The 22931-nt window shown below is 36.3% G+C and overlaps 1 protein-coding gene across 4 annotated transcripts in view; it reads left to right on the top strand.

Moving 5' to 3' along the window:
- LOC149558698 (putative F-box protein At5g39460) overlaps positions 1 to 22931 on the top strand; it is a 208028-nt gene that overhangs the window by 34566 nt on the left and 150531 nt on the right. Inside the window, exons 2-3 of one of the 4 annotated variants that reach the window (XM_089832799.1) lie at positions 10443 to 10488; positions 10581 to 10774. In XM_089832799.1, coding sequence (XP_089688925.1) covers positions 10443 to 10488; positions 10581 to 10774 — 240 coding nt within the window. Of the gene's footprint in view, positions 1 to 10430; positions 10489 to 10580; positions 10802 to 22931 lie in introns of all 4 variants that reach the window. The other 3 variants (XM_089832797.1, XM_089832798.1, XM_089832796.1) reach the window with 3 other exon arrangements.

Below are 22931 nucleotides of genomic sequence, written 5' to 3'. Positions count from 1 at the left end.
AGAGCTGTCTGGAAATTACAACGGCATTAGAGCTGGTAGTCTTGCTAGCCTGTCAAGAAATTTAGATTGAATCATGGTATCAAGTAATGGATTCAAAGATGGGTTGAGGGAGCCAAGAAGAAGTCAACAAAATCTTTGCTAGAGTCTAGGAAGAGGACAAAAGAAGATTAGCGAGGTACTCAAGTGCATAGCAAATGGAAGAGGGAAGAGAAACATGGTACGCACACCTCAGACCAATACAAGATTGATGATGCTCATTTTCCCTCCAAAGATCAAGCTGCTGAAAATGCATCGACGCACATTGGCTGAATCATTGAAGCAAATAAAGCAAGATTGGGTTGATGGTGGATGACATATTGACATATCTCTCAAGGACTACATAGACCTGAGGTTGAGGTACCCATCGTTCAAAGATGATAGAACTTATACCATCAATCTCAAACTAGAGATGAACAAGGAGGTACTTAGCACCGTGAGCCCTACAAAGGAGGAAGTTACGCCTATAAGCCACAGGAGGATTTGGACAAGTGAGAATTGACCATTGTCTCTTCAACTGGTTACCATCCAAATCTTCAAGGCAAGCAAAAAGGAGAAGACGCTAGCACAAATTTTGTCAAGCTAACACCCGTTGATTAACTTGATGGAACTGAGGGCTCTATCAGTGATCCCTCGAAAAAGTAGGCTCTAACAGTGGTCGATCAACTTCAAAGAGATGTAGATTTTACCGATGATCCCTTGTAAGTGCAATCTCTAGGGTTGGTCGAATATGGAGTTTACCCTCTGGTTGGGCATGATAATATGAAAGCTTTGAATCAGAGCATCGATTTGTTTTATGATTGACTTCAGTGGGATCCTAATGATTGCAAGCACGACAATATTTATATTAGAGTGGAGTAGCGGAAGCTTGATGGATATTTATTCTTAGCACCTGCATCCAAGTGATTATGATGGAACATGAAGATTTCAGTGCATATGGTTACAACGTTTGCTCATGATTTGGGATCCTAGAGTTTATGAATTGCTTGAGGACACTCAATCTTTGGGCTAGGAGGACTATAATGTCCCCAATTTTAATAAAGTGACTTAATTAAATTAATTTATTAAGTGGTCCCAGAAATTAAATAATATTATAAGGACTTCTTTAATTAATTAATTTAGTTATATAGAAAAAGACAACCAAATAATAATATAATATGTCAGCCCATGTTAACCTTTGGAAACTTCTTGGAGGCCTTTATAAGGTGATGGTTGGTAGCGTAGGAAAGAGTCATGGATTTATGTTTCTTGTATTTGCAATTCCATTTGGCATTGGGATTTTGGTTACATATAGTTTTAGAGGTGGAAGATCCTACCTAGTCTGTGTACCATCTTAAATTGGAAGCACTTCAATTTATGACTTTTTAGCTCCTCTTTTGTGTGTTTGCATTTCACAATTTCACTTTGAGAACACACTTTCCCTCTTTTCTCTTCTTTCTCCTATGTGAAATTGAGGTAGGACCTAATAAGTCCTCCTTGATTTCCCTTTTTCTTGAACATTGGCTGACCCAGTATCTAATCCCCAAGCATCCTCCTCCTTCTAGGCCCCACATCCAGGATCTAGTATCAGATTATCAAATTATGACATACATTAAACTTGGAACCTCTGCAATCCTCGAAGTTGGAACTTTGGGACTCAAGAATCTAACCTCTTGGAGAAGAGGTCGATCTCAACCTCTTCCTGGAAGAGGTCGACCTATTCCCTGAGGGTCTTGTGATTTCGGGCCTGAACCTATTTTACTCTCCCTATAAAATCCCGCTCATTGCAATATGTGTGGATACCCCAAGGTAACATAGGGCAATTACAAGGTGAAAGAAGGGCTGGTTTCTTATTCTTCATTGCAAAGTGAGGTTCTTATTCTATATCAAGCATTCAAGCACAACGTATCATCATTAAGATGCAAGGGGATCATGAAGATGGTTAGAGTAATTTAGCCTTGGGGGCTTGGTACGATTTCTAGATTATATTTAGATCCAATTCTTTGCACCTTCATACATTTTACATACATTTACACACATCCACATTTACATGCTAGGGTTTCACTCATAGAGTAGATTTTTAGCATTTTGAGCATTTTTATATTGTAGATCTACAATCTAGGATACACACACTATATACATTCACAACATCTTTCCTAATGGCTATTCATGGAGGTGGAAATCATCAAAGTTGGGGGTTGACTAGGGAAAAATCCCTTATAGCCACCCACACACACCAGATCTATTATAGGATTACAGGATATCGAATTGGTGGTTTTGGATCTGATAACTATTCCTTGGGACCTTTTTGGAGAAGTGAGATCGACCTTTCTACAATGCCTCCGGAGCACGGTGACATCGTTGGAATTGTTCTAGAATGATTGCCCCCAGGTAGACCTGTTCTTTGCACCTCAACTAGAAAATCAGTTTCTTGTTTTTGTGGGCTTTTCATTTCTTATAGAAATCTGCAGTTAGGTATTCAAAAACAGGTCTAGATCTGCTGTTTTCCGAGCAAAAAGTCACTCTTTTGAGCACATTTACCTTTATCCTTTATTTCATCCTTCAATATTTACTTATTTTTAGATCTATATTGGGTTGTTTGTGTACATTTAAGATCTATAGTTATCTTGCATACATCGTTTAGTACCTTCTTGCTCCTAACTGATTGCATAAACATTGCATGAAAGAGGCCTTGCTAGTGTACTTCCTTGATAAGTCTTTAGGTTTTGTATTAGTATCCCTTTATCAGACTTGGGGTTTGCTAATCAAACCTAGGTCTTATTGAGAGTTATGCTTGGAAGCTCCTCCTTCTCTTGTATTGAATGACTTAGAGAGAAAGTGTTAAACTTATTACATCTAGTTTGCATTGTTATCATTGATGCTATTTTCCCCCTGACAGTCTGTATCTGTAGTTTCGGAGGGAGTAATTTCTTTCACATTGTGCTTTAAATTTGTGAAGTCTTCATTCAGAGACAATTTTGTAATAGATAGTGATATCTGATATGGTATTTTGAATAATATCGGTGGTATTGATTCCTTCTAGTGAAAAACATATTGGCTATCTAATCTTGGATGTAATTGTCTAGCTATGAAAAATATGGCAATTAGTATTACTTATTGGCAATAATATTAATAGTCGCATCTATTCCTGAGTGTGGCATTGGGTTGTACAAGGAAGCAAAATATAGTCATCTAGTTGCACATGTGAGGAAGGCAAGATTGTATGCCATCAAGTCCAATTGTTGCACGGTGGAGGGGAGTTGTGGTATGGTGGCGGAGAACACATCCATTGTATGTCTTGAGTAATCACCGCACAATGAATAACCAACACCATACGTTGATCCATAACTATACAGGTGTTTCCATAGTCCATATGTGGGGGTTTGAGATTGTTGTTGGAGTTGCCATATGACTAGGGAGAGCCAACAAGACATTACAATGTAAAACAATCAAGGAAGCATGAGACAGGTTTTCTAGTTTGTATAGTCAAGTTAATGAATCTAGGGGCTACATGCTCGACAATGATCTTGTGAATTTGGATCCCAAGAATTTTGACACAATCCAAGATTATATCACTAAGGCAAATGAGCTAAGAGTAATGATTAAGGATTATGTAACTGACAAAAAGAATGTACGATTGATCTACAATTTGTTGGACTAACTTCCATCGGAGTATGCAACATTTTTTTCTAGCTTTAATAACCATCAATGACAATGGGTTTTCCATACACCATGCCTTCATTTGATGCCTTCATGAGGGTATTGATGTTTGAGCAACCAAAGTTGATAAGCATAGAGATTCTCAAGTCTTCAAAGTCTAAAGCTTTTGTAGCAAATCAAGGGAATCAAGGGAAGGGTTCCTACAAGAAGTAGAAAGAATGACATCCAAAGGCAAAACAAGAGAAAGCACAATAAACCTCCTAACAACAAGGCAATTCTTCATATAAGGGGAAATCATCCAAGGAGTTTCTTACTAGTGTATATTATAAGAAGAATGGACATGATGAACATCATTGTTATAGGAAGGATATTGATGAACTAAAGAATCTGTCGGAGTTGATGAAATCGAACTCCACAGCTCACCAAGATCACCTGCATGCAAATAACCTATTGAAGGGAAACCATGGAAGGAAGAGGTGGAGTTTGGGAAAACCCTAAACGGACATGAGAGAGAACATATTGCAAAAACAAAGAAAATGTATTTACAATGAAAATGGAATTGAGAAAATACAATGAGAGAGCCCGAATATAAAGGCCTCATGGAAGCTTGTAGAACAAGCTGGAAAGTGGTAGAAGATAAGGTTGACAACTAAGCATCCACAAAAAGGTGGAACATGCTAGAAGGGAACAAACTCCCGCATTGTCAACAACTCATCACTACAACTATTAACTAATGCATTAACCTAAGTAAACTTAAGTAAATAGAATAAATAATTAATAATTAATTATTTACTCTAACACCCTCCTTTAAGTGCAACTTAGGGGAATGCCTTAAGTTCACAAAAACTAAGATGAAAATGCAAAATGGGTCCTGGCAACAAGGCCATGTTAGGTACCCATGTACAATGCAAAGAAATGCAACCTCTGAAAACGGGGAAAGAGAGAAAATCACATGGGAAAAACCCTCCCCCAAAAAGAGGTAATTTAGTGAAGGACAGAAGAAGCCTCCAACTAGAGGAATGTCCCATAAAACATGAACAAAAAGTGATCATGAAGAGCATCACTGAAGCATGGAGAGGCTGCAAGATCTGCCATCAGAAAGAAATTGCTGAATTGAAGAACCTCCATGGAATAAGGCATGAACCGAGCGTGTCTATATGGTAGATGATCCATCTCATCGAAATGCATAGGTAGCCAGCCATTGCAATCGCCGCGTATATAGGATCAACCACTAAGTACATAGCTCACACTGTCAAACCATCGAACCACGGATGCATTAGAACAACAGAATAACCCCCCCTTAATGTAGACGAGGTGAGATGACAGGCAACTGAGAAGGTGGACCAATATCCTCTGCAGACAGAACCAAGAATGACGAGAGAGGGGAAGAGGTACAAACACTTATAAAGACACGGTCACACCGACCTTGTATAGGAAAACAAAAGGAAAAAGGCACAAAAGCGACAAACAACTATCCCCCCCATTGTGCTTTATAAAAAAGTGCAAGTACAACTGTCTCAAAACAACATTCATGAATCCGAAATGCAAGAGTGGCACTTTATCTCAGTGCATATACATAAAAGTGCTTACAAATGATGTCTACAATGATCAGAAAGAGAAAAAAGCTGATACAAAAGATAGTACAGCCTAAAACAAAAGATTCCATGCCTTGAAAACGATCCTCAGACTTGCACCAATGTCTCCGTCTCAGAACCAACTTTTCGGCGCTTCTTTTAGATCGGAAAAATACCTCTGTATGCTCAAGATATGGGCAAAAAATCGCAAGTAGGTCAAAATGACCTTGGAGAGCTTGGTAGGGGTGTTGATGCAGGATGACATCATGTTGACGTCAGCAAACCACTAGCTTAAATTTGATGGCCTAGGTGCCATCGCAGCAAAAAAAGATGCCACGTGGCATATGCTGACGGGTCCTCAGGTGATGTGGCAGGGCCATGTAGTAGTGCCAACGTGGCACCAGTGCTACGTGGCACCTGCAGATTGGTGCCAATAGTGCTGCAAATCTCCATGCGAGCGCTAACTGTAACGGTTGTAGAGGGGTAGTGCGTAGGTGGAAAACATTGGCTGAGCGGAGCAAATAGTTGCAGAGCTAGTGGAGGTGGGTGGCGCCGGGGTGTCCCGGCGGCGGTGGGTGGGCCACAGTGGCCGCTCGGCAGTTTGCTGGCAGCACTGCGAAAAACAAATTTTTTTTCGCTCTGTTCGTCCATACGGCTGCTTGTAGGGGGCCAATTTTTTTTCCCAAACGCCCAGAAGCCAAAATCGAAAAACTTTATATGAATTCTGATTATAGACGACCTTCCGGATCCAATGGCAGTGTCCGTTTGGGCCCAAAGTGTTTCGAAAAAATGCTTTTCCCCCAGATTGAAGAAAAATGCACAAACAAACTAGGGTTTGTGTCTCCAAATTGTGGCTTCAAAAATCCTTTAAGCAAGAAGCAGCAACAGGGAGGCTCTGATACCATGTAGGAGTTGATGAAATTCAACTCCACAGCTCACCAAGATCACCTGCTTGCAAATAAACTATCAAAGGGAAACCAAGGAAGGAAGAGGTGGAGCTTGGAAAAACTCTAAACGGACATGAGAGAGAACATATTGCAAAAACAAGGAAAATGTATTTACAATAAAAATGGAATTGAGAACATACAATGAGAGAGCCCAACTATAAAGGCCTCATGGAAGCTTGTAGAACAAACTGAAAAGTGGTAGAAGATAAGGTTGACAACTAAGCATCCATAAAAAGGTGGAACATGCTAGAAGGGAACAAACTCCTGTGTTGTCAACAACTCATCACTACAACTATTAACTAATGCATTAACTTAAGTAAACTTAAGTAAATAGAATAAATAATTAATAATTAATTGTTTACTCTAACAGAATCTTCTTAAGAAGAATCAAATTAATTTGTCTTCAAGAATTCCTACTTCGACTTCTTCACGACAATCAGATTTTGATAAGGAAAAGGATCACACTCTTGGGGTAGATAAGGGTCAAGGAAAAATTTTCTTGCTATTTTAGGTAATGATTTAGGGAGATGGCTTCTAGATTCAAGGGCTTCTCATTGTATGACATCTTCACAGTCCATGTTTTCTTTATTTGAGCCTTGTCACATGCCACTAATTTTGATGGGCAAGCATACTTACATGAATGTGATTAGGAAAGGACCAATTGATATTAGGGAGGGAACCTTCAATAATTTGTTGTGTGTACCCAGCTTAACCAATAACCTTCAATAATTATGTAATAAATATTATTAATTTGATATAGATATCAGCTATGATAAAATAATCATATATTTATTTTACCTATAAAAAATTGGATAAGGATAATTTGCAAAGTTATAACAAAGGTCATAGTGATGAGATGTAGAGTCAGATAGGAAGTTATTGATTTTCAAAGACTTTTAAGATCTTTTGAGGGACATGATTGCATTTATAAGGGTTTTTATGTTGATATTTTGAGGCCTTGACTTTTGAGCCATATTTTTGCCTTTTTGAAGTCCTTTGTGGGGCTCAAAAATGGCCTTGTAGATTATATTCGACAAAGGAGTTATGGCGCTCCTAAATTTAGTTGGATGAAAAAAGCTTAAGTTTGAGCGAAAGACTCATTTGTAGGGTTTCCAATTTTTATGTAGAGGCAGTTTTGGAGTGTTCTCTCTTGAGTCCATGGTTTATTTGCAGATTGTCTTGTAACCCAATTTTATGAGGGTGTTATTGTATCACCTTTGGAGCTTGAATAGATAACAGTTTGGAAGCCATTTTTGTGTTCAGTTTGTTCTATGCAAGTTACTGATTTGATGTTGTTTTTGTGATTCATTTTGAGTCCTTGAGTGAATATCTCAGTTTTTAGCATCTGCAAGTGAATATTTGATACTCATATAGGTTATAAGTTGTGAGTTTTACTTCTTTTCAGATTGTTAATTACGGATATCATTATTCCTGCTAGCATTTGTTTGAGGTCAATCCTTCTTATAAAGTGATTATATGTGAATTTCTGATATCACTATTGTGCCATTATTGAACTGTTTAGAAAGACTTCATTGTGTCAAATCAATAATCTTCTCATCTTAAAGCTTTGGTGCATCACCTAACGTTTTTTTAGGTAAGTTCACCTTTCAACATTTAAATTTCATGCAATAAATCCTTCTTACCCTTTTCTAGTTAAGTATTTTACATCCCTGCATCAATCTTAGGTGAAGTATCATGTAGGAACCAACCCAGTATCCAGAGATTTACTCCAATTTTCGGTAACCCACATAGGAACATTTCTATGTTTCAAAGAGTAACTGAGTTTTAGGACTTAGTCAGGGTGCAATTTTTAGAGATAACAAATATATTAAATTTTATCATAATATAGTATAATATAGTATAGTATATCTAAATATACAATATGCATCTATCAGTATAATTGTCAAGCATCCAAATTGACATAACAATAACAATATAAAAAAAATTGCAAATAAATTGCTTATTTGTATGATTTTGATTACCATCAAATGTAGATTGTTTACAAATAAAATAATTTACTCATACTCCATATTCTAATCGATATATGCTTATATTTAAACCGATGCCCATAATGAAGGAATGACAAATGGTATAATGATTAACATATTACAAGAAATTAGTAACGGCAGATAATTAAAGTCACATCTTTTGGGAATCGATTGTTCCAAGAGACACTCCGCAAAGAGTCACAATTGTCTGAAGTAGAATACAAAAGGCAGAGGAAAATGATCAGCATGGAGGAATCAATTCATCAATCAGTAATCCATTCAGTCACTCAAAATTATCAGTGATTCATCACTCAAGTAACCACCGATTGAGTACCAATCAAACAATAAAAACATTGGATTCAAAATGATCAGCATAGAGGAATCAATTCTTTGATCAGTAATCCATTCAGTCACCCAAAATAATCAGTGTTTCATCACTCAAGTAACCACCGATTGAGTACCGATCAAATAATAAAAACATTGGATTCAATCCTGTCAATTATCTTTCCAAACAAATATATTCATTAATCACATTCAAAAATGACAAGGGAAGCAATTGTCCAATCAATACTTAGTATAACACAGTCAGCAATAAAACATCATGGAACAAGAGTAATTATGTATACAGTCAGAAAACCAGATAATAAACTCAGAAGCATCAGGATACAAGAAAAACATTAAATTGAATAACCTATTCAGTTGTATTCTAACCTCAGCCTTTAACATTCAAGTAAACAGCAATCAAGCTCTATCAAGCAAGCAATAAGCACATTGGATTCAGTTCATCCAACCATAGATTCAAATTTATACATTTCTTGGGTATAATTCAGTCATTGATGAAAGGAAGGACACATTCATTGTTTCAGATCAATACAGTAAGCCTCTTCATTGGATAAAGGAATTAAATTGCACTCCAAGAGAATTGCAGATCATGTTCATCCGATTAATTGATTGCAGAGTGTGACTTAGGAGGAAGAAAACCAATTTTGTAAAAGAGCAATAATTGATTGAGAGAGGGTCCATATATCATATCCAATCCATCATAATCTAACATAACTAAGAGGACATACCTTATGGTGATATTTATATATGTTTACTTATTTCACAATCCAATTTATGCTTGGTGGAGGGAATTCTTAGTGAATGTTGTGATTTCAAATTAAAATCTAGAGAGAGATTTTCTATTATCTCTTAGAGACCATAGATAATGGTAGTGGAAAATACATATGCATATATTATGAGGGATACACCTTGGGCAATATCCATAAGGCTTGGCAAGAAATGAAATCTCTTCCCAAGACTTATAATGATAGATGAGCCAGTGTTGGTTATCTTGGAGGCCTTAGTGGAGATGAATCAAAATGAGATGGTGAATTGCTGAAGACTGTATTAGCCATAAGGCAACTAGATCCCTTGCAGGTCTTCACCATAGAGGTAGGAACCTGATTTTGAACTCTCTCTAAGGATTAGGTGGGAACTAGTTGAGGATTAGATTATGGTTTCTTTCATTTATACATCTTTCTGTAGTTTTTGTCTGAAATCTACTAACACCTGTTGCAGTTTTACACATCAAGGCATCAGGTGATAATCAACCTAGGAGGTGGGCACATTACACACATCACCAAGGTCTGCGCACACGCGCACACACACACGCACACATATTTTTGACTAGGAATCTGATTTTTGTTATTGATGAGGATAATGCAGTTAGCATTATTAGAGGTTCTTATACTGTGTTAGTACTTGCTTAGCAAACTTTTTTTTTGAGTTACCAATTATTGTTGTCTAATCAAAACCATTGAGCCCTCAAAATAGAATTACTGTAGTTAAGGAAGATGTCTGGTTGTCGAATGGTCCTCTCTCCTCTACATTCATTGTAATTGAACACTACCCTCAATAATGCATGTATTTTGTTACTATTGATCTGGTATGCACTGTTCCTTATTTTATGTTACTATTGGTAGAGTAACTAAATAGCAGTAAACGGTTGTTTTTTTGTTCATACGTCTCCAGTTCACAAACTCCTTACTGCAGTGGCATATCCTATTACAGGAATTATTTCCCTATGTCACAATAGGATTTTTTTTCACTTATATTCTCCCTTCCCCCTATCCTGGGATGCATTTGATCTTTCTCTTTTTAATCATAAATTTGCAACACAGATATTTCTTGGCAATTTTCACTTACCATGGTTTCACAAGCATTATGTTCACATGGCAATCATTGTTCTGTTCTCATGTGTTCAGGCTTTTGTGCAGGGTAATCTATCCCTTATTGCAGCAAGAGTATGGCCTTGCCGTTCTGGTATAGTTTAATTTTGGTCATTTTCTTTTCTTTTTCTGAAGAGATATTCTACTCTTTAATTAAAATATTGTGTTGCTATTATTGTCTTGCAGGTGATGTTATTTTAAGACCTCTATTTGAGGTTGCTGGGTTACAAAATGGTTCTTTCAAGACACAACTGTTCACTCAAGATGTAGATTTCAAATTTCCTGTCAAACTGATTTGGTCCTCCAAAGATGAAGTGGAGTTTGAGCTTCATTTGTGTGATTTGGGTGAAGATTCGTTTTCAGTCAATTCGAGAAACACAGTTGAGCTTTTACACTTTAATTTAAAGGCTTTTCATCCAAATTATGAGTGTATATTCATATTTTTTTATCATTTTTATCTATATGTAAAATCATAAATCAGAATGACTTAACCGGGTTAATACTATTCTAGGTTTCACAATGTAATCAAGAGCATGGAGCCATGCAGGTTTTCCTTAAAAAAAATTGGAAATATGAATTTCTCAAGTCAGTCAACTTTGATATTTGGATATGTCCTGTAAAATCTTGTGCAATAATTTTATCTGAAATCAGGGAATTGATCATCAAACATGCTACTGAGATTTTTAGCTTATATGATATGTTCATTTGTTTATGCAAAGATGAGAAGAGATTATAATCCAATAGTGCAGATAAAATAGATCAGTGCTCATTTTTGTAAGTCTAACAGTTTGAATTTAAACTTAATGATTATAGGTGATGGTGAAATGATGTATAACTGTTACATTATGGAAACCACAAATTGTTTTTGTTGAAGATGGCTTCAAGAATCAAATGATTGAAAACTTTACATCCCAAATGTTTGATCTTTTAAAATAATATTATAGCTGTTGTAATGGTTGGTTAGAAACTCTCGGATATCGTGGTCTTGGAAAATAGAAGTTATGATTAACCAAAATTGACTCGTGTAAATGACTTGTTAGTTGATTATTGTTATTTCAATACTTATATTTTAAGATAAATGTTAGTGGTGGTTAGCCGTTGTGACAGTTATCAGTTATTGTGTTTCCTTGATATTTCATTTTAAATGGAGGAACATGTTATTATTGTGGAATATGCATTTTTGGTTTCAAGAGCTGAAGAAGGGGGGGAAGAATTGCTAAACAAGATTCAAGGAATGGGACGCCAATTTAGTCCTTTGTTAGACCATCAACTATGGACTCTAACTACCTTGATGAGGGATTTAACGGCTAGGCAATGGAGTATATCTTGGACAAGTCATGGGCTACTTGGTCAATTTTTTATAACAAGAGAAATATTGAACATTTAATATTATAAGAACTATTACCTCTCTTTTATTTTGAGACTGTGGAAGTGGTCAACATTTTAATTTTACACACACACACACACACAGAGCTTAGTTACCGGATTCATGCCCCACAGGTAGGATCTAGATTCGGATCTAATCCGTGGTTGGATTCGTCCGGATTCTTCCAAAAGATTTTTTTTTTTGAATTTTTTTTTTCTATTATTTTCTTATAATTATAATGGATTTGATCTATAGATTCATACCAGAATCATAGATTCATACTATGAAATGATTTAGAATCATAGATTTATACCTTGAAATGATTTAGTTTTAGAATTATGTATATTTCTCTCATTTTTTAGTATATATAATGCATAAATATATATTTATATATATAAATATATATTTATATATATATATATTTATATATATAAATATATATTATATATATAAATATACATGAATCCTCCACGAATCATAATTGGGGAAAAAAATTAAGAATCCACGGATCCGATTTGCGTACTCGAATCAAATTCATTTCACAAATCGGTAGCTATGATATATAGATATCTATATATATTGTCACCATGATATTTTGGTAATATCTATGAATTGCACTTACATGTATATATACATATATGTGTGCGTACCTAGAGAGAATATAATGATAAAAAGGAATTTCATGTACTCTCAAGTAACACACGCGTATAGATATATGTATATGTATGTACAATTTTAGGTAGAATTCAATAGCACGATGACATAATATGTTTATATAGATAAATATATTTGCACAACCATGAGAAATTATAATCGTTATATTTTAATTATGATTTCATCTTGACAAGCATTTGCCACCTTCATTTTGGCATGACTCATTTAAAATTTGAAAATTTTAAAGTTCTTGTAACCAGTGTTTGGCCGTGATTGAGCTTCCTTTCTTGTAACTGAAGAAGCCATGGGAGGCCTTAATTTATTCTCCCCGTGGCTGAGGACAAACAAAATCATTCACTTTCTTCTCCACACCGAAGCTTTTTCTTCTTATTCCTTTCGCCAGTATTCTTGTATCAATTACCATACCTCAACGACAGTATTGGCCATGCTTAAGACAATGATTCCATGTGGAGCTGTGTTATAAGATCACGTCGACAGATTTTGAGTTGCATTTCAGGTCATGAAATCATTTTCACCAGTCAATGAAGGAACATTATAATAATGTGTAACCACGATCTTGGTTATGTATCTTGGCTGTAACCAAGGCTCAAGATGTATTAAGAATTTTTATAAGCATCAACACTGTTCTTCCTTATGCATGATAGTTCTATTATTCATGCGGTGCTAGTATAGACCCGTGGAGTTTGATCCGAAATGGTCACATTTAGAATGTTTAATAAATATTGCATAAGGCATAATATTGTACTTTTTGTTTAAGGAAGGTTCCTTTAATTTTCACAAAGTATATAATCGACTTGTACATTGGTATTAGCTATATACCAGTTGAAATAAGACTCAAATTGGTTCACATAAATTATGATTGATAAAGAGCTCATAGTTACCAGCAATCTTTCAGGATGCACCCTAGACTAGCAAGGTCAAGTATGAATGGGTGAAGAGGAGAGGTATCCCTGCAAGGACAAACTGTAAATCAGCAACTAAAGTGCATAAATGTTTAAAATGAACTATTTAGTCCAAGTTAGTTCATGATTGTCCAAATTATATTCAGTTCTCAAGTTGAGCGGTGGTGATTGGGTTGTTTATTTGGCCAAGGTAGATTAGAGCTGTGCTTGCCACGAATGATCACTAGAGGTTAGGAGTGCTAGCTGACAGAGGGAAGGTTGATGGAGGAATTCCTCAGCCTTGTCTACTGCTTAGCTGACGCTCTAACACTAGAATGCTTGGATGGTAGGAGTATGGTGCCCCAAGCCTAACCTCGGGTAGGGAGGGCCTTTCTCGTACCCGCGATTGGGAGGTTAAGCCTATGTCAATGCTTCTCCTCTTCACTAGATCTCGAGGCTTGCACAACATATTGATAGTGATTTCAGTTCATGTATGAAACTCTAAATCTTTTACTTGTATGTACTTTTATAGTACTTTGAAATGTATAGTTGTAAATATGGTTAAATTTATTTGTTTCTTTCAGAATGTAAATGTAGAAGTCAGTTCTGGAAGTTAATTTAGTTGTCTTTCATATGAAATGTATGTAGTCGTTACTTAAATTTGAATTTATAGCTTGTATAATAAATTTAGAAATAGTTTCATTTTTGTATGATGTATTGTTTCTAAATTACTTCATGTTATTCTGTTGTGTTATTCAGTTATAATCTTAGAATATGTTCTTAACTTTCAGCTTAGTAAAATTGGTATGTTACATATGGTATTAGAGCACTGGGTTCAATTCTGAACCTTGGGCTCACCACTTAACAAAATTAGAAAAACTGAAAATACGGATTTAAATGTAGCAGGATGTATATCCAGAAGAGTCCCCACAAGGAAACTTGACATCCCATATTCTTTTATTTGATAAAGAACATTCTAAAGCATGATTATTCCTATTGCTCTATACCCCAGGATGATGAAACCCTGGCTTAGGCCATGCAACGAATGAAGAAGGAAAGGGTCATTTGGATTCCTACCAGGAAGGCAATACTAAGGGACAAACTTATCAAGGCATGGAATGCCCGACAGACTGATCCCTTCATGATCTTTAGTAAAACTTGGATAGTGTGGGATAAGCACAGGATTGAAACTAAACCAAAGACCCAAGAATATGGTATCTAAAAATTCAAATTAGTATTTCCTTTCTAGTATCCTCGAAAGAGGAGATTTTTCGTAAATAAAATTGTTACAAATGTAACTGGGAAATTGATGAATTCAATAAAATGAATAATTAGTCCTTGTACCTTATTTTGAACAAATGTATATACATTTAAAAGTGTGAACATGAAATTGATTTAGATTTCTGGGGCATTTAAAATAGGAAACATGAATAGCAACGGGAACACCGTAGATAATGAAGTGACGAATGAGGACATCCCACAGATTCCCTCGGATTTGTTGCTTCAGGTTTTGCAAGACATGCAAACAAAGTTGGAAAACATGTAAAAGAAAATGAATGATCTGGCAGCCCAGATTGGGCGAGGTCAAGAGGAGATGCAATCCTTGCCTCCACCTAAAACTAAACATGAAAATCCTGGCCACAATGAAAAGAGTGCTCAAGTCTCACCCTCGCAAACTGAGAAACAAAAGAAACTTGAAATAGTTAGTGACTTGTCCTCTAATATTAAAAAGATCAAGCCACCAAGGTTCTTTGGCTTTGATTTTAGAGAGGATGCAGAAGTCTGGTTAATTGAGATGGAACAATACTTTGAAATCAAGAGTTTATATGAAACTTCAAAGGCAGTATGGGGAATATACCACCTTTTAGATGAAGTAGCTACTTGGTGGGGAAAAACCAAGATAGAACTCAACATTAAGACAACTAGGGTTACATGGGACAAGTTTGTATCCATCTTTAAGAACCGATGGTTACCCCAAACTTTCTACGATTAGAAACTGTTAGACTTTCAGAACCTTAGACATGGGGATATGTCTGTACACAAGTACTGGGAGAAGTTCACTCGGTTAGACAAGAACCTGAAGTTTAGGAAGTTCATTATGGGATTAAACAATAGGATCGAGGGAGTAGTGGATGTTCTCACTCCCCGGACTATGGAGGAAGGACTTGGGAGAGCTGTTCGTCAAGAGTATAAGGTGAAAAGGGATGACTCTGTCCGAGATAACAAGAGGAAAACTAGTTGGAACACAGAAGGAGTGGATTCAGGATCCCACAAAAAGCATTTTAAAATTTCAAGCCCAATAAACTAGAGCCTAGAGGAAATGGTGGTAAAGAATTCAAGGGTAACTCCAACTTAAACGTTGGCAGTAAAGGAAACGAAAAGAAGGGACCGCCATCAAAATGTTACACTTTTGGTGGGGATCATTATGCCAACAAGTGCCCTAATAAGTCAAATACTAATCAGCCACCTCGACCCCAATTATTGCCGCAACAAAATGTTTACCAATAGAGGATTCATGTAGCATTGGACTATCGACAAGCAGAAGAACAACTGGGTCCAATAGAAACTTCGGGTAAGATCTATAGAAACCCTATTCCTATATTAATTGACACAGGGGCAGCATACTGTTTTATATCCCCAAAGTTATTAAGTATATTTCCTAGAACTAGTTTTATGGCAAACCCATGGACTGTTGAGTATGCAAACCAATCAAGGGCTAGGGTAGAACAGTGCCTATTTGTGGCCCGAGTTGATTTTCCAACTTTTTCTACAGTGCTGAATCTATATGTAGCACCGCTTGGGTCCTATGACATCATCTTGGTTATAAATTGGCTTAGTGAGCATAAGGCTAAAGTCGATTGCCTTGCCAAGACAGTAAAATTTTTAGATGACCAAGGCAATCTTGTGACCATCAAGGGGATTATGCATGAGATCAAATCATGCCAAATAATGGCCATGCGACTTAAAAGATGCGGAAGGAAGGGGTGTGACATTTTCATGGTAAAAATTGAAGACTTATGAGAACCTATAGATACTACTTATGGTGATGACAACATCTTCGAATATGGAGAAATTAGAGATTAATTGAGGGAATCCTTCAAGGAGAATTATCCATACCTCAAGAAGTTTCAAAATGTGTTTCCAAAAGAATTCCCAGGATTACCTTCGTCAAGAGTATTTGATTTCACCATAGACTTAGTGCCTAGGGCAGAACCTATATCTAGAGCACCTTATCGAATGACTACTACCGAGTTAATGGAGCTGCAAGTGCAGCTACAAGAATTATTAGATAAGAAACTTATTCGACCTAGTGTCTTACCTTGGGGAGCTGTGGTGCTATTTGTCAGGAAGAAGGATGGGACCATGAGACTGTGTATAAACTATAGGATGCTTAACAAGGTTACCATTAAGAATAGGTATCCACTTCCTAGAATTGATGACTTATTTGATCAAATGAGATGTGCAACTGTATTTTCTAAGATCGACTTGAGGTTTGGATATCATAAGCTTTGCATTAAAGATGAAGACATTCACAAGATTGCTTTCAGAACTAGATATGGACACTGTGAATTTACTGTGCTACCATTCAGATTAACCAACACTTTGGTAGCTTTCATGAATCTTATGAATAGCATTTTCCAAGATTGTTTGGATAAATTTGTGTTGGTTATTATCAATGACATTCTCATATATTCACAAAATGAGGAGGAACATCAAAGGCACTTAGAGATAGTTTTGCAGAGGTTATGAGAACATAAACTGTACGGAAAAGTATCCAAATGTTTATTCTATCAAAAAGAGACTGAGTACTTGGGGCACATTATATCAGCTCAAGGGATAGCCGTAGACCCCACTAAGATCAAGGCAATCAAAGATTGGCCTATACCTAGGAACATGACAGAGGTTAAGACTTTAATTGGTTTAGCAAGGTTTTATAGGAAATTTGTCATAGATTTCTCTAGGATAGCTTACCCCATCACCTCACTTCAAAGAAAAGGGAAGTTCATTTGGACCAAAAAGTGTGAGGCGACTTTTGAATACTTGAAGGCGAAGTTAACTACCGCCCCGATACTTAGAGTATCCAATGCCTGAGGCCAATTTGTGGTTATAATGGATACACCCGGGGAATGGTTAGGAGGTGTATTAATGCAGGAAGATCAAGTTATTGACTGTGAATCTAGGAAGTTGAAAAATTATGAACAAAATTATGCCCCACATGACTTGGAGTTAGTAGCCATTGTTCACGCCCTCCAGTGTGGAGGCACTATTTGGTAGGAAAACCCTTTGAGCTCCGATCAGATCACCACGGCCTAAAATATATATTTACTCAGCCTAACCTTAACGCTCGACAAAGGAGATGGCTGGAATTTTTAGCAGATTATGACTTTGAGATCAGCTACATTAAGGGCAAGGAAATCAAGGTAATAGATGCTTTAAGCCGGTGAAGGCATGTGTCAGCTATGGTAGCCATAATTATCAGGCTTAGGGAGCAAGTATTGCAACACCTAACTAGAGACGAATTCTACAGTGAGGTCATCCAAGCACTTTACAGAGACCCTCAAGATCCTAGGTATGGAGATTATCAATTAGAAGTGGATGGATTGTTGAGATACAGAGGTAGGGTGTATATACCCAAGGTTTTGGAAGTCCAAAGGATGATTTTAGAAGAATTCCACACAACTCCCTATTCTAGACATCCTGGCGTAACCAAGATGATGATAGATATAAAACCCTTGTACTTTTGGAAGGGAATGAAAGAGAAATAATGGACTATGTAGCTGGATGCCTCGAGTGTCAAAGAATCAAGGTAGAACATCGTTACAAAGTGGGCCTACTACACCCAAGCGAGGTTCTCGAATGGAAGCGGCAGATAATTACCATGGATTTCATTCAAGGGTTGCCCATGACCCGGAACAGACACAATACCACCTTAGTAGTGGTAGCGAGGTTAACCAAAGTGACTCACTTCATACTAGGTAACTTAATAGATGAAGCACCCGAGATTGCTCACAAGTTTGTTCGAGAAATCTTTAGACTTAATGGAATTCCAGAAAAGATTATTTTTGACAGGGATGCTAAGTTAACATCCAGGTTTTGGCAAACTCTATTTTCAGCCTTCAGAACCAAGCTAAATATTAGTTTTGCTTACCATCCAGAGATCGATTGTCAGATAGAGAGAGTAAATTAGGGTTTCAAAGATCTCTTAAGAGTGTATCGTATGGATTGACAATACTAGTGGGAAATGTATCTTCCCTTAGTGGAATTTGTTTATATTAGCTCTTATCAATCCGCTATCAAGGCAAAACTCCTGTAAGTTGGAACCGAATTGAGGACAAAATTATCATTGGGCCAGAGATGCTATTAGAGATTGAAGAACAGGTAGTTCAAATCTGTCAGAGGTTGAAGGAGGCTAATGATAGACATAAGAGTTATGCAAATGCCAAAAGAATACCTAGAGAATTCTCGATGGGGTAAAAGGTTCTATTAAAGGTAAAACCACAAAGAGTACTATCTAGTTCGAACCAACCCCCAAATATGTGGGACCCTTTGAGTGTTAGAAATTATAAACTCGGTGGCCTGTAGGATCACACTACCTCCAACCCTTGCCAAGATGCATGATGTATTCCATGTATCATATCTTAAGAAGTATATCACCCATCATGAGCATGTAATTGGTTGGAAACTTTTGTAGGTATGAGACCCAGGGGTGGTGGAAATAAAGCCGCTCAAAATACTCAAGGTGCGTAAGCTCCTCTTACAAAATCAAGACATAGCCCAGTGCAAGGTTCAGTGGGATTTGTATACTGGGCAAAATGCTACCTGGGAAGATTATGATGAGATCTTCCAAAAACATTCGCTATCTTTTCTCTAGGACGGAGCATAAATTTTTTGTAACAGATTATTACTTAAGTAGAATTTTGTTTTTCCCTTTTAAACTTCATTAGGGACGATGAAACACAAGGGGGACGGTATGTTAAATCCCAAATTTTTGACCTTTTAAAATAATATTATAGCTGTTGTAATGGTTAGTTAGAAACTCTTGGATATCATGGTCTTGTGAAATGGAAGTTATGACTAACCGAAATCGATTCATGTGTAAATGACTTGTTAGTTGATTGTTTTTATTTCAACGCTTATGGTTTAAGATAAATGTTAGTGGTGTTTAGCCGTTGTGACAGCTATCAGTTATTATGCTTCCTTGATATTTATTTTAAATGGAGGAACATGCTACTATTGTGGAATATGCTTTTTTGGTTGTAGGAGCAGAAGAAGGGGGGGAAGCATTGCTAAAAAGGAATGGGGCACCAATTTAGTCCTTCATCAGACCATTAGGTACAGACTCTTAACTACCTTGATGAAGGCTTTAACAGCTCGGCAACAAAGTATATCTTGGACAAGTCATGAGCTACTTGGTCAATTTTTCATAACAAGAGAAATATTAAACAGTTAATATTATAAGATGAACTATTACCTCTTTTTTATTTTGAGACTGTGGAAGTGGTCTACATTTTTACTTTATATATATATAATGTCACTATGATATTCTAGTAATATCTATGAATTGCACTTACATGTATATATACATATATGAATGTGTACCTGGAGAGAATATAATGATAAAAAGGAATTATACATACTCTCAAGTTACACATGCGTATAGATATGTATATGTATGAACAATTATAGGTAGAATTCAATAGCATGATGACATAATATGTTTATATATATATATATATATATATATATATATATGCACAACCATGAGAAAGTATAATCTTTATGTTTTAATTATGACTTCATCTTGACAAGCGTTTGCCACCTTCATTTCAAGATCACTAATTTAAAATCTGAAAATTTTAAAGAAGTTTTTGTAACTGGTGTTTGGCTATGATCAATCTTCCTTTCTTGTAATCGAAGAAGCCACGTGAGGCCTTAATTTATTCTCCGCGTGGCCGAGGACAAACAAAATCATTCACTTCTCCACCTACAATTGTTCTAAGTTGCTTTTTCTCCTTATTCTTTTCTGCAATAGTCCGGTATCAATCACCATACCTCAACGACAGTACTAGCCACGCTTAAGATAGTGATTTCGCGTGGAGCTGTGTTATAAGATCACGTCAATAGATTTTGAGTTGGATTTTAGGTCATGAAATCATTTTCACTTGTCTTATTTCATACTTCATATGGTATGCCTTTTACGATGCATCTTTTCTTTTTGAATCTCACTCCAGAATGAAGGAGCATTATAATAATGTGTAACCACGATCTTGGTTATGTATCTTGGCCGTAACCAAGGCTCAAGATGTATTAAGAATTTTGATAAGCATTAGTATTGTTCTTCCTTATGTACAATAGTTCTTTTATCCATGCATATTGGGTGCTAGTACAGACCCATGGAGTTTGATCCGAAATGGTCACAATTAGAATGTTGAACAAATATTGCATAATGCATAATATTGTACTTTTTGTTTAAGGAAGGTTCCTTCAATATTCACAAAGTATATAACCGACCTGTAAATTGGTATTAGCTATATACCATTTGAAATAAGAATCAAATTGGTTCACATAAATTATGATTGATAATGAGCTCATATTTACCAACAATCTCCCAGGATGCACCCTGGACTAGTAAGGTCAAGTATGAATGGGTGAAGAGGAGAAGTATCCTTGCAAGGACAAACGATAAATAAGTAACTAAAGTGCATAAACATTTAAAAAGAACTGTTTAGTCCAAGTCAATTCATGATTGTCCAAATTATATTCTGTTGTCAAATTGAGTGGTGGTGATTAGGCTATTTATTTGCCCATCTAAATCCTTGGTCAAGGTAGATTAGAGGTATGTTTGCCATGAATGATCACTAGAGGTCAGGAGTGCTAGTTGATAAAGGAATTCCTTAGCCTTTTCTGTTGCTTAGCTGACACTCTAACACCTGAATGCTCGAATGGCAGGACTATGGTGCCCCAAGCCTAACCCAGGGTAGGGAGGGCCTTTCTCATAGGAGATTGTGTGGGGATATATTAAGGTCCACGATTGGGAGGTTAAGCCTATGTCAATGCTTTTCCTTTCCACCAAATGCCGAGGCTTGCACAACACATCGATAGTTATTTCAGTTTATGTATGAAATTCTAAATCTTTTACTTGTAGTAACGTACTTTTATATTACTTTAAAATGTATAGTCGTAAATATGGTTAAATTGATTTCTTTATTTCAAAATGTAAACGTAGAAGTCAGTAATGGAAGTTAATTTAGTTGTCTTTCATATGAAATGAATATAGTCGTTACTTAAATTTGAATTTATAGCTTGTATAATAAATTGAGAAATAGTTGCATATGTTTCTAAATTACTTCATGTCATTCCATTATGATATTCGGTTATAGTTTTAGAATATGTTCTGTACTTTCAGCTTAGTAAAAATGGTATGTTATAGAAAAGAACTATAGAGGTTCTCTGGCTAGAAATTATTTTATGTAGGTATGGCCTAACAAGTAAAACTTCAAACTCAGTTAAAACGCGCTAGGAGGTTTCTTGCATATTGTTGTATGTAGAAAATTATATTGTTTCTAGAGGTCAAAATCCATTATTGTAATGGGCACCCTTGGATGTCCCAAAAAACTAAACCAAATTGCTGAAAGGAATTATGTCAAACAGTTTGCATTTAACTTCTTAAAACCCCTTATAACTCCGGAAATCAAACGTTTATTTGTTTGTTGTGTTTCGTGCATGGAATTGGTATCATACAACATAAACAAGAAAGAAACTACAATAATATGCAAAGTGGAAATGAATGGCTGCTAATAAAATGTTATTTTCAGAATTCATAAAACCAAATACATGGCAGATTTATCAACTCACTAATTACTTCAGCAATATTGTCATAATACTCCAGCCCATGCTTACGAACTTGCTGCTACAATACTTTGTCCTTCAATCAGTCCACTACCTTCATAATACCATTCTCTCCAAGCGGCATAAGCGTCGGACAAGTAGTGAAGAAGATATGAGCAAAATATCAAATCTGCCTATAGCCGGAAATGCAACTAAACTCCTTGATAATGAAGCCAATAAGAAAGAATTCCAAAGGCCAAACCCCAAGGGAATGACGTCTAGAATGTTACAAGAGAGGATAGACGTCCTCAAATGCCAAGAACAAAGCTGCAACTCACACACCAATTTCTTCTCATATTCAACCTGTCTAATGAAGCCACAAATGCTTCCTTTTATTCTATTCCCACGGGTCCGCTCAACTCATATGGGCAATGTGGGATAAAAGATGTGTAATATAAAACATATATTAAAATACCCCTTATGTCTCCCTTGGGTACACATCACCATAAAATAAATATTAAAGTAACACTTTAATATTTTACAATTAAATTAGACGTTACTTTAATAAAACTTCAGGCATTAAAATGTATTAGCAATCGAACTCCGAATAATGCGAGTGATAGCTCATCGGAAAGCTCTCACCGAGGAGTATCGAATCCAATCACCAAAATTGACCTACACTGTGTCCTGCCGACTCACTAAAGATAGTAAGTATGCCTGAAACTGAGTAAATCAACTTCGTTTTGGCCCAAACTGGAAATGACTAGGCCAAAACACTCCAAGATC

The sequence above is a fragment of the Cupressus sempervirens genome, chromosome 5, assembly GCF_028749045.1.
Source record: "Cupressus sempervirens isolate cs-2001-9-10 chromosome 5, ASM2874904v1, whole genome shotgun sequence".
NCBI classification, from domain to species: Eukaryota; Viridiplantae; Streptophyta; class Pinopsida; order Cupressales; family Cupressaceae; genus Cupressus; species Cupressus sempervirens.
This window is presented reverse-complemented; position numbering and strand designations above follow the sequence as displayed.